Source organism: Manis pentadactyla, chromosome 2, assembly GCF_030020395.1.
Source record: "Manis pentadactyla isolate mManPen7 chromosome 2, mManPen7.hap1, whole genome shotgun sequence".
NCBI lineage: Eukaryota > Metazoa > Chordata > Mammalia > Pholidota > Manidae > Manis > Manis pentadactyla.
The window spans coordinates 115,768,626-115,788,896 of NC_080020.1; the positions used below are offsets into that span (position 1 = coordinate 115,768,626).

At 40.8% G+C, this 20,271-nt stretch overlaps 1 protein-coding gene across 9 annotated transcripts in view; it reads right to left on the bottom strand.

The window, feature by feature from the left end:
• NPR3 (natriuretic peptide receptor 3) overlaps positions 1-20,271 on the bottom strand; it is a 75,550-nt gene that overhangs the window by 46,798 nt on the left and 8,481 nt on the right. For all 9 annotated transcript variants that reach the window (XM_036926601.2, XM_057496027.1, XM_036926602.2 and 6 more), the window contains exons 2-3: positions 17,359-17,481; positions 8,100-8,266 (exon numbers count right to left, since the gene is read on the bottom strand). In XM_036926601.2, the coding sequence (XP_036782496.2) occupies positions 8,100-8,266; positions 17,359-17,481 (290 nt within the window). The remainder of the gene's footprint in view (positions 1-8,099; positions 8,267-17,358; positions 17,482-20,271) is intronic.

Below are 20,271 nucleotides of genomic sequence, written 5' to 3' on the forward strand. Positions count from 1 at the left end.
CCTCAACATAATAACAGCCATATATGACAAACCCACAGCCAACATTATACTTAACAGTGAGAAGCTGAAAGCCTTTCCTCTAAGATAGGGAACAAGACAGGGATGCCCACTCTCCCCACTATTATTCAACATAGTTCTGGAGGTCCTAGCCATGGCAATTAGACAAAACAAAGAAATACAAGGCATCCACATTGGTAAAGAAGTAGTCAAACATCACTATTTGCAGATGACATGATATTGTACATAAAAAACCCTAAAGACTCCATTCCAAACTACTAGAAGAAATATCTGAATTCAGCGAAGTTGCAGGATACAAAAATAATACACAGAAATCTGTTGCTTTCCTATACACTAATGATGAACCAGCAGAAAGAGAAATTAGGAAAACAATTCCATTCACAATTGCATGAAAAAGAATAAAATACCTATGAATAAACCTAACCAAGGAAGTGAAAGACCTATACCTTGAAAACGACAAGACACTCTTAAAAGAAATTAAAGAGGACACTAACAAATGGAAACTCATCGCATGCTCTTGGCTAGGAAGAATTAATATTGTCAAAATGGCCATCCTGCCTAAAGCAATCTACAGATTCAATGCAATCCTATCAAAATACCAACAGCATTCTTCAGCAAACTGGAACAAATAGTTTTAAAATTCATATGGATCCGCAAAAGACCCAAAATAGCCAAAGCAATCCTGAGAAGGAAGACTAAAGCAGGGGGGATCTCGCTTCCCAACTTCAAACTCTACTACAAAGCCAAAGTAATCAAGACAATTTGGTATTGGCACAAGAACAGACCCACAGACCAGTGGAACAGGATAGAGTCCAGATATTAACCCAAACATATATGGTCAGTTAATATATGATAAAGGAGCCATGGACATACAATGGGGAAATGACAGCCTCTTCAACAGCTGGTGTTGGCAAAACTGGACAGCTACATGTAAGAGAATAAAATCGGATCATTGTCTAACCCCATACACAAAAGTAAATTTGAAATGGATCAAAGACCTGAATATAAGTCATGAAACCATAAAACTCTTAGAAAAAAACATAGGCAAGAATCTCTTGGACATAAACATGAACAATGTCTTCATGAACATATCTCCCTGGGCAAGGGAAACAAAAGAAAAATGAGCAAGTGGGACTATATCAAGCTGAAGAGATTCTGTACAGCAAAGGACACCATCAATAGAACAAAAAGGCATCCAAGAGTATGGTAGAATATATTCATAAATGACAGATCCTATAAAGGGTTGACATCCAAAATACATAAAGAGCTCATGCACCTCAACAAACAAAAAGCAAATAATCCAATTTAAAAAAATGGTCAGAGGAGCTGAACAGACAGTTCTCCAAAGAAGAAATTCAGATGGCCAATAGACACATGAAAAGATGCTCCACATCACTAGTCATCAGAGAAATGCAAATTAAAACCACAATGAGATATCACCTCACACCAGTAAAGATCACCACCATCCAAAAGACAAACAACAACAAATGTTGGTGACGTTGTGGAGAAAGGGGAACCCTCCTACACTACTGGTGGGAATGTAAATTAGTTCAACCATTGTGGAAAGTGGTATGCAAGTTCCTCAAAAAGCTCAAAATAGAAATACCATTTGACCCAGGAATTCCACTCCTAGGAATTTACCCTAAGAATGCAGCAGCCCAGTTTCAAAAAGACATGCACCCCTATGTTTATCACAGCACTGTTTACAGTAGCCAAGAATTGGAAGCAAGCTAAGTGTCCATCAGTAGATGAATGGATAAAGAAGAGGCGGTACATATACACAATGGAATATTATTCAGCCATAAGAAGAAAGCAAATCCTACCATTTGCAACAACATGGATGGAGCTAGAGAGTATTATGCTCAGTGAAATAAGCCAGGCAGAGAAAGACAAGTATCAAATGATTTATACTCCACAGATGAGTGAAGAACAAAGAAAAAACTGAAGGAGCAAAACAGCAGCAGAATCACAGAACCCAAGAATGGACTAATAGTTACCAAAGAGAAAGAGACTGGGGAGGATGGGTGGGAAAGGAGGGATAAGGGAGGGAGAAAAAAGAAAGGGGGCATTATGATTAGCATGTATAGTGGGAGGGGGCAGGGCACGGGGAGGGATGTGCAACACAGAGAAGACAAGTAGTGACTCTATAGCATCTTACTACGCTGATGGACAGAGACTGTAATGGGGTATGTGGGGGGGACTTGGTGATGGGGGGTGTCAAATAAACATAATGTTCCTCATGTAATTGTAAATTAATGATACCAAAATTTAAAAAAAGCACTGAGGATTGGGAATTAAGAGTGGACGAGAGTAGAACAGGAGACTCATGTTTGTCTATAACTCTTACAGTATGAATTAATTTTTTTAATTTATTTTTTAAAGAATTCATTCTTAGTTCAATATGGTCTTTTTTCATTCATTGTATTCAATCTAGAAAGTCATATATTATTTTGATTTAAACAACAACATTAGGGAAAGAAAGTGAGCTTCACCCAAGGGCAGGGCTAATTGTTAAAGGGACAGCCAGTGAATGGGTCTCACAAGTGCTAAACACAATAGGGAAAATGGGGTAAGGCCAAGAGTAGGATTTACAGGACGGAGAAGTCAGAGAGGCTGCCAGTAGGGGAAGATGTCTCCAACACTGGCTCAGCCTAAACTGAGAAATAGTAGCAGGGATAAATTTAAGTCTGCCTCTTAAAGACGTAATGTGAAAACACTAGGAACTGGAAAGACTGGATTCACCCCCTAGCAGAATGAATGAATTAATAAATGAATTAGTATCTTTCATCTTCATGGTTTTAGAATGTAAGATTAAGAAATATTAGGGATTTAGGTGTTTCTTCATTTTCTTCTAAGGGTTATATACCTCAGTGGTATCCCTGTATACATATGACTGAATAAGGCTTGGAACAATAACCAGGCAAATGGTAAGCTGACTAGCCACGGTCTAGTTCAATGATTCTTACCTTCTCTGACACTAACCCCATTAAGAATCAGATGACATGCGTTGGCTCCTCTCTCCAAAAATATACACATGTGCACTTAGACACAAAATTTTAAAGAGTAATTATAAAGAGTTAATGTATGCTAAGAGTCAAGAAACTCTCATCCACATAAAGAGGTCATTGAAACTTGGATGAATTTGGAAGAAGCTTCCCACTAAAGGACTGAGTGAACCCACTCCACTGTGTTTGATTTCATTTCTCTAGAAACACAGATATTTTCTATAACACATTTGGTCAGTACAAAGTCAACTGTCCAATCTTCTGCGAGTACCATCAGCATGTCAGAATGTTGTACACTGAGGTGCATCATGTTTTATATTCATAGCTGGAATAGGAATGCAACTCTTCTGGGCTCTCAGAGCTCATAGCCATGGATATTTATAAACCCACTGAAATATTTTTAGGTGATGAGGATCCCATCCCAGATGGGACCACTGCACAGTCCAGGATCTAGCTCACCGCCATGTTCCCTGGGGCACTCAATAACAGCACCTGATTATCTAGGAAATGATGGTTTGCACTTCAGAAGAAAACAGGGGAAGCAGATCACTACAGATGCAGAGAAGACAGTCTTAGCCAGACTCTGTTATGTGTAAGAAAGAGTAAAGAGAAACTGATATCTTAAAGGTGCATATTTGGGAAGGCAGGGTACAGGGAAATGAAGGAAGCATTTCAGCTTGCATTGCCTGCCAGGCTCACTTGCAAGGCCTGAGACACTTAATCTTCAGGTCATGGGTTTGCCCCCACATTGAGCACATTGTTATTGAAAGGGTCAGACTGATGTAGTGGAAAAAAAGACTCACTGAACCCGGAGTCAGGGAATGGAACTAACCTTGGATTGGCCACCATACAACGCATTCTGAAACCAAATACCAGTGCTCTAGAATTGGAACCACTCGCATGGCAAAGGCCAAAGACCTCCATTAAGACACCCTCAAGGGAGAGCTACTGCACATGTGGGCAACCTAATAAAAACCACCAGAGAAGGCCAGGCAGGCACTCGGCCACCACTTGTCTGAGCCACACTGTGGTCCCACTGACACTGGAGGACCTCTTTAACTTCTAACTGATGACTCCCAGAAGATCTCCAGGACCCCCACTGTGAAAACCCATTACAATCCCCCAAGACCATCTCCCACATATAAATGAAACTGGCTTTGTGTACCTGAGAAGGTCAAGGCACAGGACTCAATCACCACCCAACACTGCGCTGATTTCAGTATACTGGTTACATTTGGAAAGGCTACCCTACCTCCCTGGCCCTCAGTTTCCACCACTGAGTGAGTTGGATTAGACGTCCTCTGGTTCACTTATAACTAAAACAATAATAGCTTACTGTCATTGACTGCTTCCTAAGTGCCAAGCAGTAAGAGGATACAAGAGTAAGCAGAAACAGACATGATTCCTGCTCTGTCAGAATTTGCAGTGTAGTAGAAGAGGCCAAAGTTACTTAGAAAATCCCACACATATGTGTATGATCATAATCTGAGAGGTGAGCTGTGATGGAAAAGGGCAGAGTGCCATGAGGTAGTCTGGAGTGTCAGCAAACACCTCCCTGAGAAGGTGGATCTGAGTTAAGATCTGAAGGGTGTAGGAGTACTAGGTACATTAGGCATGCAGGAGCATCAGATACACTGGTCTGAGGTATAAGAGACAGAAGAGAAATAATAGCTTCTATCCATTATATACACTAAGTGCCTGGCATTATGTTAAATATTATTTATATACAGTCCTTGAGTTCTTTCAACAGCCTTGTCAGTTAAAAATTATTATTTCTAGTAAACTAAGGTACAGAGTTTCAGAAACGTGCCCAAAATAAGAACACAAGATAAGAATATGAAATTCCAAGCCTGCATACTTAACCATTAGGCTATTCTGTCTCTAGTGGTGGCTACTGGACCCTATTAAAACATGATGTATCAGAATGGAATAGGCTTCCACCAGGTTCACTAGTAAGAAGATAAATGTACTTTCAAAAATATTATTAAGTTACCCATAAGAATGGTGGAGACTCTGCCATAAGACACCTGCACCAGTAGCTAGACCATTACAGTATACATAATACCCACAGCCCAGTGACAGCCCAGACCTAAGCAGCCCTATGTTCTATCACCCCACACACATGTTCCTACCCGATCACCCACCACAGATGAGTGAAAAACAGGGCTCAATATTTGACCCAGAGATGCTAAGCTCCTGGCTGCCAATAGCTTTGGATATGAGCCAGCCTGGAAAGTTCTACCTAAGCAAACATGTATAGGTTCAACCATAATTTTAGTTTCCAAAATATGACCTGGGAAATAGAGAAGCTCAAAATCTTGAGGCAGAAACCAGAAGAGAGAGATCCCCTATGCCGGAAGTACAGAAATGATTAAAATTCGAAAACCTAGTAGTGAAAATGTACAAACTTCCAGTTATAAGTAAGTCCTGTGTAGGATCCACAGCATAATGAACATAGTTAACAATACTCTATTGCATATTTGAAAATTGCTAAAAGAGTAGATAGTAAAACTTCTCATCACAAGAAAAAAAAATGTTTTAACTATGTGAGGTGATGGATATTAACTTACTGTGTTAATAATTTGTCAATATATATACATATCAACTCATTATGTAGTACACCTTAAATTTACACAATGTTATGTGTCAATTATATTTCAATAAAACCAGAAAAAAGGAAAAATCTGGTAGTGCAACTCATGAAGTTATAAAAGAATAAAGAAAAAATCATTTGGTTATAAAAACAGACATATCCAAGGCATTTTGCAAAATTCAAACACACAACCTACACAGTTAATAAACTAGAACTTAATACACAGGGGCACACACACGTACATACACAAAGTATAGTAAGATCAGTGCACTGAATCAGTTTCAATATCTGACAGATAATCTTGTATATAACTTTCCAAAACGTTACCATTGGGGGAATCTGGGCAATGCATACAAATGATCTCTATATTGCATCTTAAAACTGCATGTAAACCTGCAATTATCTCAATAAAACAGTCAATTTTAAAAAGAGCGTAAAAGTCACTCGATTCTTCCAATGTTTCAGTATAGCCTTATAAAAATTTTAAAGTTTAAGATCTTTGCATTTTGAGATCATAGCCTTTCCAAGGGTGCCACCAACATGCTAATACAATGAGTAGGATATTAACATATATGACATAGAGTCAGGGCTATGATACAATTAATAATGCCTAAATGAAGACCTGTGTGCAGAGCCTTTCCCTGACCAACGTTATATAAACTTTAATGCTTGTGGTGCTATTTTTGATTCCGTTATCCTAATAAAAGGTGTAGTTTTGCCAAAACAAAACAAAACTTTACCAAGTAATAAAAGGAAACTTCCATATTCTAATAGTCCCCCAAAAACCCCACAATAAACAGCATATTTAAACGTTGATATGAAAAGATACAAAATCTGTATATTAATGTTAAGAACAAGGCAAGAATGCCCACTTATGGGGAAGGGTGAAGGGGGGTAAAGGGGAACAATAATTCACAATCAAAATATAGGTTGGTCATGGGGACAGGAGTACAACATGGAGGATACAGTTAACGAGTCTGTACCATCTTACTACCTTGATGGCTGGTGACTGCCACCTGGAGGGGGTGAGGATTTGATAGTATGGGTAACTTTTGATCCACCTGTGTTGTATTTGAAACCAACATAAGACCGTATAAAAAAAAGAATGCCCACTTATTCAACACAGTGTTGGGATCCTAGCCAGTGCCATTAAGTTTTAATCTTATTAATTATATTTAATTACACTAAGTATAACTTTTAATTAAGCAAACGTAGGAGAAAAATTGAAAAGAAACAAAATTGTCACTCTTCGCAGGCCATGTGACTGGTTAGAAAATGCGTGGTAAATTTTAGAACTAGTAAAAGAGCCCACCAAAGTTGCTGGATCTGAGATCAATAGCAGGGGCTGAAGAGCCTGTGATGGGTACGGTGAACTGAAGTTTGACAGGGACAGTGCTAAATGCTTCAGATAGATTATCTGTCATGCTCCCAGTATGGATCAACAAGACTGCATAATGCCCCAGCTGGCACAGCTGGGAAGTGCTAGATTCAGGCTCCGAAGGCAGGTGGTCTGAGGCCCAATGCCCATCCTCTGCAGTACTTCAGGTAAAGAATCTGAGAGAGGCCCTATTCGGAAGTGGCCATATCTTATGAGGATGGTCATTTTCCATCTTGGGCAGGGACAAACCAAGCCATATACCTGTCCTTCAGAAGGTACTCCCTTTCTACTTTGGACACTATGGAGTGAACAGTTTTGAAAACTAGCACACCTACCCAACCAGCTGGAGAGGCCCACTGCTCACCCTGCTCTGAGAAAGAAGCTGCAGGAGTGACACAAAGGTTTGAGGGGCCACAAAGCAAAACGGGCCAGAGGCAGCAAAACGACGGCACTACGCGAGGGGGGCCAGCTATCCTCCGGGCCAGCTCTCAGACGAGTTCCTCTGCTCAGTCCTCAGCCTGGCCTAGCTTCCAACGCTAGTCCACACGTGGAAAATGCATCAGGAGCAGCAGCACTAACGGAGCAGGAAGCTCGGGAATATCTGAGGAGGAAACAGCTTGCGATGGGGGCAGCAACTCCGCCACAAGACAGAGCAGTGGACTGCCATGAAGCCAAGACAGATTGCCAAAAGAAAGTGCCTTCTGAAACCCCACATACCTCCTGCCACCAAGCTTTGGAAAAACTGGGCATGCAAAACTTTGGCATTCCTTCATCCATCTTCTCCCCCAACACACTCCTAGTCCAATAGGCAATGGAAGTCTACAGACATCTGCTCAGCATTACCACAAGTACCCACAAAAAGCAATTTTCTTTCCTGCAGGAGCTGGGAAAGCCTAAGCGAAGGGTGGGGCTGATGGAGGCGCCAGGGAGCAGGGAGAGGCAGGAGGAAAACTGGCCGGAAAGAAATACGCAGAAAGCTTAGTGGCATTCAGACATACACCTAGGAATTTCTGAATGGTTCAGAATGGGACGCTTTGTCACCTCTGATTTAATTAGTAGACTGTTTTCAGGAAGCTGAAGGTCTAGGCTCATCATCAAGACTTACGTAATCCTCCTCATTGAGCCCTTGCTTCTCAACAGAACTTTTCACCTCCATGGAAAACTTCTCAAACTCAGGTTTCACTGTCCTCAGTAGGGTGATTGTTTGGAGGGATGAGTACGCTTGCTTAGCTTCAAAGTCATGTTTGTCTCCTCTCCTCCACGAGCCATCTCCTAAGGGAGAAATCAAAATATTTATAATTCCGAGGCAGTCACCATACAGGGGCCATTCTCCCTTTTCAACTGCGATGTGTCTCTGCATGTTACTACTTTTGGCAGCCTGGGCAAGAGGTATTGTCATAGTTTTGCACTTGGGTGCAAAAGTGACCAAAATCAAGATCCTCAGAGGAGAAGGAGGTCCTTTCAACATGCATTCCTTTGAAAGGGGAGAGAGAAAGAAAAGTACCATGGAGTGAATTGCCTTCTAATAACGATGTAACTATGATTTCGGCCCCAAAGAAGAATTGCAGCACTGCAGAAAGAAGTCAGTTTTCATTCCTTTCCATTCACACTCACTTTTTAATACCTACACTCAACTGTGGAGGTCAACCGAGTGTCACTGTGATACAATAAACGTGATGTTATGCGGAATGGCAGGAATGCTTATGTGTGACAACAGATGTGCACAAGTATGATAAAGTTGGAACTGTTAAAAGGAAAAGTTTGAGATTATTTATATTTCCTGAAATATTTCTGGAATCTCTTCATAGTGAAAGTAGTTTAGGTGAACATGAGATTTCTATTGCTCTAGTGCTGGCAACATCACAAACATTATTTACTGGACATGTGTTCATCAGTGCATCAATCATCATGAAATAAAAATTGCTAATATTTATTGAACACACATATAATAAAAGCTCTATTTATTGAGCACTTTATATGCATAAACTCATTTAATCCTCACAAGACCCTGCAATTTGGGTACCATTATCCTATTGTACAGATGAGGAAACTGAGGCATTGAGAAGCTGGGTTCCCCTCTTCACAGCTCTCTCTTTCACAAAAGCAAAGACAAATTACATGGATAAGAACCATTACTGCCCTCTTTATTATCTCATTGTTCGAGAAAACATGGGGCCTACAAGGCCCCAGAAGGAAATACAGACCTTTAACTTTTGGCAATAATCTCTGGTTTCTCTGAGTTAATATTATGTTGCCTGGAGATCTCTGGAAATACAGGAATTCCGCCTGCTGGAGTCCAACACCAAGGCCGTTTGTTTGCCCCAAGCCTCCCGTCTGCGACAGACACCAGGAGCCCACAACTGGGCAGGGAGGCTGCCCCTGATTGTGTGGCCAGGGCCCCGTGGCACTCACTCTACTCTTACAGAAAAAGTTCACTAAAGAGCTGGTGGCTTTGGAATTTCTATCACAGCTTAAATCAGACAAACATCAATTAGCCATGTGCCACATGTTTGGTTCTGTGAAAGACGCCACAGGGGTATTATAAACGTCTTGCACAGTCTCCCCCACCTTCAAGAGAGGGATTTAAAGACCAACATATAAGCAAGTGAAGTGATTACAGGGGAACAGTTGGCTTCCCACGGGAGAGGAAGGGTATAGAGACACAATGCCTAGTACAGAGGAAGAGGCAATAAGCTCCAGTGGGGGAAGCTTTCAGGTGAGGAGGAGGCATCAGCCTGGTCCTAACGTGTGAATAGGATTTTAATAGAAGGAGAGGAGGATGGAAAGGCATCTTGGCAGAGCCTCTGGCTTGGGCAAAGGCGCAAATGTGCATGACATCCAGCAGGCAGCTGGGAACCTGGGTCTGCAGCATGAGCAAAGGCAGGGACAAAGAATTTGTTTGTGGAGGCATCTGTATAATCATAACCCTAATAATAGCAACCATTTATTAATGGGATACTATATGCCAGGGAGCTGTTAAAAGATAAGTAAGGCAAAGCTGAGGACAGAATTCATTAAGGACTAGATCTGTTCACAACAAACACAAGATTAAATTTCAAGCCATCAAACAAAACTTGAGAAAGTCCTCCTCCTCCTCCCACAGGAAACCTCCCAAACACTGAGGAGGTCACAGCATGAGCAGCAGCTCTATGTGCACAGACCTAGGTTGCTGCACCCCTCTGCCATCAGCCAGGGTAAACCCAGCTGGGGGCGCAAGACACAGACCAGCTGGCCTTTGTTAAGGAGCTAAATCCATTTCCCAGGGAGACTCCAAATTCTAAAAATGTCCACACCATCTTCATCTCAAGACCATTTCTTATAAACATGGAACCAATATTTACTGATTCATTTATAACTGACTCACGGTATCAAGACTCAGCAGGAGTGATGATGCTTAGGCAAAAAGGGTCACAGCTTCTCAGCTCTGGGAAAGAGTTCTCTCCAGGGGCATAGAAAGGAAATAACCCTCTAGGGCTTTATGCTGTGTAATTAGAAATGACACAGACCTGGAAACAGCGACTGTCTCAATTACTAAAATGGAAAACATTTCTCTTTTATTTTGAAAGAAGTGAAATCCAGGATGAGAAATCTGTCACCATAATCTAAACAGTAATAACTCGAGTTTTGTTTGCTAGAAGAAGAATGGAAACAACAGTACTTAATACATTTAAGCCACACAAATAGGTATCTAGTCACACCCATAATGGATACTATGACTTCCTGGTTTTGTGGGCGTTTCTTACTGGGATGTGTCAATAACATCTCCCACACTGGGAATGCTGAATGCTGAGAAAGCAGAGGGCAGCCTGGCATGACGCCCCATGAGTGGGGACAAATTTAATTCAGTAGACAACTGGGTGCCTCTGGAGATTTATGAGCGGAACAGAAGAATGACATGATCAGAATCATGCACTGGGAAATAGCAGTGGATTAGAGTGGGGAGACACTGAGGGTTCACAGCCACCATAATCCAGGCAAGAGGTTACAAGAGGTTATATGTGGGAAGTCACACCCCCCAAAATTAAACATGGTTCTCTGGGTGGTTAGAATCATAGGTATTCTCTCTAGAAATGTGTTTTACAGAACCTAGTATATTTTCAACAATAAATATTTACTGCTTTTATAATCATAAAAAAGGGGAGAGCCCTTGAGAATGAAAGCAGTGGACAGCACAAGAGGAATCTCAGGACTGTATGAGAGTTAGGGAGTAAGGGACAACAGAGAGGGAGGTGCGTCACCAGTGACGCCAAAGGGGAAAGGAAAGCAGGTTCATTAGAGGGAAGAACAGAGCTGGGCGGGGGAGGAAGGGTTAGGTGGGCATGGAAGTGATAGTGATTTCAGTGAGGGTCACAGTCAGCCCAAGGTGACTAACCACAGGATGCACAGGTGACAACACCCGGCTGGCATCGGAAATAGTGGTCTGAAGGCAGAAGGAGGAGTGAGGCCTGGGGTGCTGGATGTCATTTCCATATGGCTTAGATAAGAAGAGAGTGCAGAAAGAGAAGGGAGAAGGGGTGAGCACAGACCCTCGGGGAGGCGGTTTTTAGCACGCAGGAGGGCTAAGAGGAGACACAGAGGAGATGGCAGAGACCCGCAAGAATGTGGTGCCACCAAAACTAAGAAAAAGGGTTTCCATAAAGAAATGGATGCTCCAGAGCCATGCTGTTTAATATAGTAGCCACTAGCAACATGTGTGACTTTTTAAATTTAAATTAAATACAATTACACAAAATTAAAAATCCAGTTCCTCAGTGGTACTTGCCATATTTCAAGTACTCAACAGCCAAGTGTGGCTATTGGCCTCCATATTGGGGAACACAGAACGGAATGTAACCAGCATCACAGAAAGCTCCAATGGGCAGAGCGCTGCCTGAGAGGCATAGAGGCAAATGGTCTGAAGGAAGGCAAATGGCTTTGGTAATGAGGAGGCCCTTGGTGACCTTGAGGGTAGCACACTCAGAGGAGTGGTGAGTACTAAGGCCATGTTTTTACAATGGTCCTGAACAAGGGAATAAGTAGAGGAGAAGGAAGTCTGCCAGGGAAAAGCAGGGCAGAGAAAGTGATTCTTTGCAATTGTTTCAGGAAGAAGGGAAAGAGAATTTGCTTTGTTTTGTCATTGTGAAGTCTGGGGCTGGCACTTAGAGTGAGAAGGGTACAGAATATTCGTGAGAGAGGAAATAACCTGCCTGGCACCACGCCCTGCGTTCAGCAATGCTGCAGCCAGGAACCTGGTGCAGGCAGGGGTCCCCCCACGAGATGACTGTGTCACCCTGCAGCTCTCTGTACTTACCAGGGACCCAGCACACAGTAAGGCTTCGCAACTGTGGGCTGAACACTGGCCGGGACGTCACAGAACATGCCCAAGAAGTGAATGCCTGGGGCCCACCTGGGCAGGCTGCAGAGTGCTATGGCTCATAACCTCTGACAATAATTTCAACAGCCTTGGACAGGCTCCCCCAACTAACTTTCCACCTAACGTACATCCTAAGAAGATAATGCCAACGCATGAGAATACCAGCAGGTGTATTAAAAACTCTACAGGGCAGTATATATCATCTTCTCTCTCAATTTTTTTGAACCTACCTCTCTAATCTTATTTCCATCACCTGAATACCCCTGTAATACATTCTAAACTCCTGTAACAATATAATTTGGGCAGATCTGGGAATGGTTTTGCATACTCACCAAGACTAAACAATCTAGTAATTAGTAAATATGGACACACTACCAATATGCTTTTTTTAAATCCAATATCAAGTAAATATAATTAAAAGACACTTATTCTAGAAGTGGTGTAAAGTTTGGTGTGAGAAAAGCATGGAGACAGTAAGACTTTTAAGAACTTTTCATGAATACATTCTGATTCTTAGGCACAAGATCTCAGAGAAGGCCCTTTACTGATGATGGACACCAGAACCTTGAAGGACACTCTGCCTGCCTTAAGATTCTGTTTACTGCTTCTGCTCTGAAGAGAAAATGTGCTTCAGGGTCTGCAGCAAACATGCACAGTTAACCTCCCTACATACATTCTCCTTTCTTCCTTAGTAACAGATTCCTAAATTGATTTAGGGTAGCAGAGAGTCCAACTAAAAGCAAACATTCCCTGGCCTCCCTCAAAATGAGGGGTAGCAAGTAATATATAAGCAGAAGTTAATGAGTGGGGCTTCCAGAGAGTCCTTCAAATGGAACTGAGTCAACTGAGAGAATCTTTTGGCCTCTCATCTTTCCCTCTTTGTCTTGCCTGGAATTAAGACATAATCCCTGGAGCCCTTGCTGCTACCTTGTGATCTTGAGGAAGAATGCCATTCCCTAAGATTGAGGGAGCAGAGAAACAAGAATAAGCTGGGATTCCCTGATGTCATCATGGAATTACCATCCCTGCCCTGAACTGCCCACTTTTGGACTTCTTACAGGTGAGAGAGTTAACTTCTACATTTGCTTAAATCACTATAGTTAGGAGTCTTGTTTATTTGCATGCAGATGTCATTCCTAATGCACCTACGGTCATTAGGATGTATTAGATAGAAATTGGTTAACTTGGTAACAGAATACATTGCCCTAAATCTGTCTATAAAACTGCACCATATAAAATGTACAAACTTAGCATTTTCAAGTGCTATATGTAATTGTCAAACTAGGACTAATGATAAATATAACTAACATTTATTAAACACTCATTATGTTCCAAGAAGTCTGCTATGTATCTCATATACATCTCCTCATTTGTTACTTAGCCTGATGCCATTATTATCATAGGAAGAAATGAAGGCTTGCAGCAGAGGGCAGGGTCACGTCATTTTGCCAAGAGCAAGTATGTGGCACAGCCTCTCAGGCAGACTGACACCAGAGTGCAAAGCCTGAACCACCATGCTGTGAATGGTAAAAGAAAGGGAACCTAAGCAGGAAACACCAAAGTTACTTTGTAGATTGTATAAGAACACACTGCACAACTCTATGCAATTAAATTTTCAAGAAGCAGAAAAACTGAACTCACAGAAAAATAAGTTTTAAAAAGCCCTAAAATTACTAACAAGGCACATATATATATATATGATTATATGCACTAAAATTATTCAGTGAGAAGGATACGACATCATTTTTGTAGTATTTTTTTCAAAAAATTATCAATTTAACCTTATCATGTGAAAATAACAGATATATCCAATGTGAGAGACAGTCTGCAAAATAACATAATAAAAATAAAGTGTCAGGTCATGAAAGACAAAGAAAGATTGAGGAAATGACATAGATTGGAGGAGATTTAGGAGATAAAACTAAATGGATTGGATCATGGAACAGAGAAAGAAAATTAGGAGGAAAATTGGTAAATTTTAAACAAGTCTTGTAGTTCAGTTAGTAGTATTATGACCAATGTTAATTTTCTTATTTTGATAATTATCCTATGATTATTTAAATTGTTAAATTAGAGGAATCTGAGTAAAAGATATTATTTTTGCAAGTTTTCTATAATCTAAAATTATTTCAAACTAAATTTTTTTAAGTTTTTCAAAAATTACCTCTAAAAAGAAGTTAGGTCCAGAATACAGAGTTGAATTGTTTCCATCTTTCAAGGAATATTCTTATGGTATATAAACTGTTCTAGAGCACAAAAACAATGGAAAGTGTCCCAGTTAATTTTATCAAGCTAATATAAACCTGATTTTAAAATCTGGCAATCCACCTCAAGGCAAGAAAACTACTGTCCAAGCTCATTCAGGAATGGAGACTCAAAACTCCTAAATAAACCACTAAAAACTTAAAATCAGCAATACATCTAAAAAACCCACAATGATAAAGTATTAATTCCATTACCACAATGGCTCAATATTAGGAAAGAATTCTTATTAAAAGAATGAGTCAAATGTATTCATCACTCATTTCTAATTTTTAAAACCACACTTAATAAACTAGGAGCAAAAGCATACTTTAATAATCTACTTCAGTAAAAGAAGTCAGCAGTTACAAAGTATCACCATTATTATGTAATATTCTAGAGGCTCTTGCCAATATAATAAGAAAAGAAAAAGAATATACTCAACTATCAAAATGGAGGAAAAACTCTTATCACTATTTAAAATTGTTATAAAAACTATTAGAATGGAGGATTCAATATGCGGAATTCCTGTAAAATAAAAAACTCATCACTTTTCTATATAGCTACAGTTAAAAACTGTAGTGGGAAAAGATCATGATCATAATAATACCCAGAAAACATCAAACATCTAAGAACAAACTAACAAGAATGGTACAGAATAGAAAGGAATAAAACTGCAAAACTCTGCTTATGGACATAAAAATAAATTCAAATAAAATAATTCAAAACTTAGATGATGCAAGGATGTAAATTACAAACAGACAACCTCATACATTGTTGGCAGAAGTGTAATTGGTAAACCTTTTTAGAGGAAAATGTGGCAATCGATGTCTATGAAAACTGAAATGCACATGACCTTTGACCCAGAAATTCTATTTCAAGAAATTTATCTTACAGATAATGTACATGTATACAAATATGTGAGTGTGTGTGTGTGTGTGTGTGCACTCATGCAAGCACACACAAGGCTATTCAATATAGCATTGTTCTTAATAGTAAAAAGTTGGGAACAACATAAATATTGAAAAATAGGAAAATAGGAGACTTAATTAAGATGGCACTTCAACATTATAAAAAACTGTGTAGCCATACTCTAAATAGTGTGATCATTCTGTTGAAAAAAAATTTTTTATAATATTTGTTTTATAAAATAGACAAGATGTACATATTTCTAAGTATTATCAATGTGCTTTTAGCTGAGCTGCAAAAATAAGGTAATTTGCTTTCTTTCTTCCCTGTGATTTTCAATGTTTCCTACATTTTCTGTAATATTCACATATTATAATAAGCAAGAAAAAGTAACACAAGCTTTACCTGTGGATTAAAGGAATGACACTGTTTTTCATTGTAATTCCACATATTTGCATTGCACTTGCCCATTTATAATGCGCATTCACATGCATTGCCTTCAAATTCCACGTCTGCAGTTGCCAACTTGGAAAACTCAGAATAAGTGTTCTTTATTTTTCACCAGTCTCTACCACTAGCTCAGTGAATTCAATACTAGAGCCAATAATACAATTACATTCTGATCTTGGGTCAAGAGATGAAACCACCACCCTGCTTGTGCAAAGAGGGGGAAAGACCATCACGGCAGCAAGGAGGAAAAATGGGATGCTTATCCTGCAAGCCTCAAATCTCCAATCTTATCACTACAGGAAGCAGTGGCTACTTTTGTTTCACCAACTTCTCCTTACCCCAATGAGAAGTGTGTCTTATTATCTGTGTATGCACAATGATCTACTGCTTAAGTAATCCAGGATATCAGAGGAGGACCCTGAGGTGTATGCTTTAAGGTTTAGATCCATCTAACTGTATCTCAACAGCAAAAACTAGGAAGTGGAGCTCCGCATAAACATGCTATTTGTGGTAAGCACACTTACAGTTCCCTATAACTGCTGTTTGGAGCAGCTGATGTGCCCTATTTAAGAAAATGTTCCATCCCCCTACAGCACCTACTTCAGAAACAGCACCAACCACATTTGGGGGAAAATGTTTTGTACCTATGATCTTGGTGGCCTCCTTAAACATCCTCCATCAAAGCAACCCTGAAACTTCCCCAGATTCATGTTAAGAAACTACATGCTCTTTATCATATATGTTGGTGGATCTCAAACTTCTATATATGAGAGGCTTAAGGGCCAGTAATCTGGAAGGAAGGGAGGCTGGGAGCTGTGGCTTTCAAACTTCAATTCACAGTTAATAGTTATTTTATTTATTTCACATTGTGGCCCATTACAAACATATGTGTCGCATGCATAAATATATATATATAAAACTACAGTTATATTGCTAAAATAAAAGTTTTATGAAACAGTACATAAGCCAACATGTGACACAATTTGACATGTTCTATGCTATTACATTATATGTTCTAGTCTATTCTAGAACTAGAACTATAAAATAGTTTATTCTATTAAACATTCTGCCCAAAGCCCACTAAAATTATTCCGAAAGCCCATCGTGGCAGCTCCAAAGGCACTGGGGAGGGATCTCGGGGCCTGGATGTACAATGGTCTGGAGCGCTGGGCGAGCCACTTGCACTCCCAGACAAGTTCCTCCACGCGCAGGTGCCTGGTATCTTTTTGTCTGAGTTCTCACAGAAGACACACTTGAGAAGTTATAAGAAGTCCTTGGAGTGTTCAGAACTACAATTTTCTAAAGCCCTATTTACAGAAATCAAATTATGGAGGCAACACAAATTATTGGCTCTTTCTCACAAGCGCATCTGACGCCTGAGCAGAGGAAGGGGAAACCAGAAGAGAGTTACCGTAGGAAGAGCTGTTGAAGAGCTCGATGTTGAAGAAGGCGTAGTCCCCGCTGGTCATCCCGAGCCGGTGCGCTGCCAGCATGATGCCGCGGATGGTGTCGCTGCTCGCGCACATGATCACCACTGCGGAGGGAGGAACAGAAACATGCATGAGATGCCCCTTCGTGGGGGACAGCGGGGACGCCCAAACCAGCGGGGGGCATCTGACAAGGAACAGGGTGCCCTTCACAAATTATTTGCTAATTACAAAGAGAAAGAACAGTGACTTCACTTATATAATAGTGGAGAAAGCTAGCGGATGGCACCACCACCAAGTGCTGGGAGCCAACATCATCATCCATAGCAACAGGTTCACAGGGGCCCAAAAACATCAATATGGGCAACTTGAATCTAACCAGGAGAGCGGCCGAAAACCCAGCTTGGGGGACATTCTGTAGAATAGTTGGCCAGTGCTCTTTAAAATGATCCATTTCATGAATAACAAAGACAGCCTGAGGAAATCTTCTAGACTGAAAGAGATTTAGCAGAGCAAAAAAGTAAATACAATGTGTGATCCTGGACTGGATCCTGGAACTTAAAAAATAATAATGCAAGTTTTGCTATAGATAGGGCTTTACTGACACAACTGGAGAAATCTGAATAAGGTCTTTAGATCAGGTAATAGTACTGCATTTGTGTTAAAGTTCTTGCTTTTGTTAATTACACAGTGGTTATATACACATATATTTAGGTAATGCACACTTAAATATTTAGGGGTAAAGGAAGGTGATGGTTGCACTTACTTCTCAAATGGTTCATAAAAAGATTATAGTGTGTGTGTGTATGCTTGGAGAGAGAAGAAAGGGAAGGGAAGGGGAGGGGAGATCTGCAATGGTAAAGGCTGAGTGGCAAGATGTTAACAACTGGTAAAGATCTGAATGAAGGCTGTACAGAGGTTCTTTGTACTTTCTTATGTCTTTTCCAAAAGTGTAACATTATTTCAAAATAGAGTTTAAATAAGTACTGCAAATAAATCACCAGATTTTCCCAATATAAAATATAAACCACTGAATAGTGTCAACTGCTTTTTATACTTAATAGCATGGTAAATACATTCTCCTGAAAAAGCAGACTGAACAATTCTAGGGAGAACGTTCATGTGGCCAGTCAGAGGATGCAGCAAATGGCATAGGCTTTCTGCTGTCTGAATTTTGAAACATTTTTCTCAACAGTTTGAGAAAATATACGAAAGAGTTAAGGTTCCAGGACCCTCCTTGTGTTCCTTCCACTTTTGTCCACACTGTGGATTTGAGAGGCTTTAAGCAGCTCCACAATATTGCTGCCTGCCCCCTAAGAGCTGCAACAGGCTCGAGTGAAGTGGAGGCCTGGCCATTATCAGTTAGTTTGATCATCATTGACGGCTTGCCCCATGACACTGTTGAGCCGCACACACTGAGCAGACAGACCTGGAGAGGCGGGGGTGCTGAAACTGCCTTGCCATCATGCACGCCGGCCCTCGGAGATGCGTACATTCTTTGTAAAAGTCTGGGTGCTGGAAGACCTGAAACAAACTTCAGGCTGTGCCATAGTTGCCTTGGCAACCCGCACACAGTGTTAGGCGCTGCGGATATTACATTTACCACACATGTTGATTCAGGGTCAGATCATGACTCTGACATTTCTTACCACAGAAGGGCTCCATTTACAGGCTAAAATATCTGGAGAATAAGTGTTTAAAACAATACAAACTCCTAAAGATCTATAAATGTGGGAGTAGGTGTTGTTTGTGCCTGGAAATATATATTTGGAATAAGTAGTCAGATTCCAAGATGCCCCTGTAAGGAAGCTTTCAAAAAGATTTCTCATTCTTCATTGTGACCTGGATCCTTGGCTTAGCTCCGATTTGATTCTAGCCCCTTAAATAATGAGAGTCATAATGCCCCACACACCTGCCAGACTTGAGACCGGACAAGTTTAAAGAGTGTGGATTCAAGGAGTGGCATCTCCAGGAGGTGCTGCGAGGCTCTAGCTGACTGTCAACCAGCAGCTCTCATTATTTTTTGAGCCATTGATCAAAGTCCGGAGTCAGGGTCTACAACCCAGACCCAGACCCTGATTCTGTCAACACATAAAGATGAGAGTTATTGCTTGGGGCTAGAGTCCCAGTAACCCAGCTCAGATATTTTTAGATAATCTGAAATGCAGATTACTTAATTTCAATGAGGACCAGAATGGTTGTGAACGTGTTTGTGTCACCATGTACCTGGGCATGCTAAGGAGCCAAATTCTAAACAGTAGGCTGTTAGTGAGGATGAAATCAGAACCAGGGGGTCAGCTGGAGAATTCAGGTGTCCAAAGGCTTCAAGACTTGATAACCCTAAGCAACCATCTATGAGTTATACCTGGCCCAGTACCAAACCGAACAGGTCCTCAGGCTGTAGCACAACCTTCCCTGAGCCCTGGATGGGCTCTGTCCAACACTGGCCTCTCATTCACTTCTTTTTCTATTTTTACAGGCCTGTAAAAATCTCCTTCTCTCTATCCCCATCACCACCAAGATCAACCCCTCTGACAGACACATTCTTTCTTAAAATGTCAGTACCTGCTTGGAATGAGCAAGATGACCCAGATCAACATTGTGTCTATCTGAGCAGACCAATTATTTTAGATCTCATCCATTTGGGGATGATCATGTAGTTCAGCTCTCCAAAGGAAACCCTAACTTCCAAGTTCACAAGTGAGCTGTTGTTCTTCTTGCAGAAAACAAACCAAAAAGGCACATCATCATCCAGTTTAAGTTGGAGCAAGCACTTGAAGACACTGGCCAGACAGTCAGAATGCAGCATCCTCCTAGCCTTGTAGGACATTCGGTAATCCCTTATGGCTGTTTCATTCATGCCTCATTCAACAGCATGTATTTTTAGCAACTTGCCT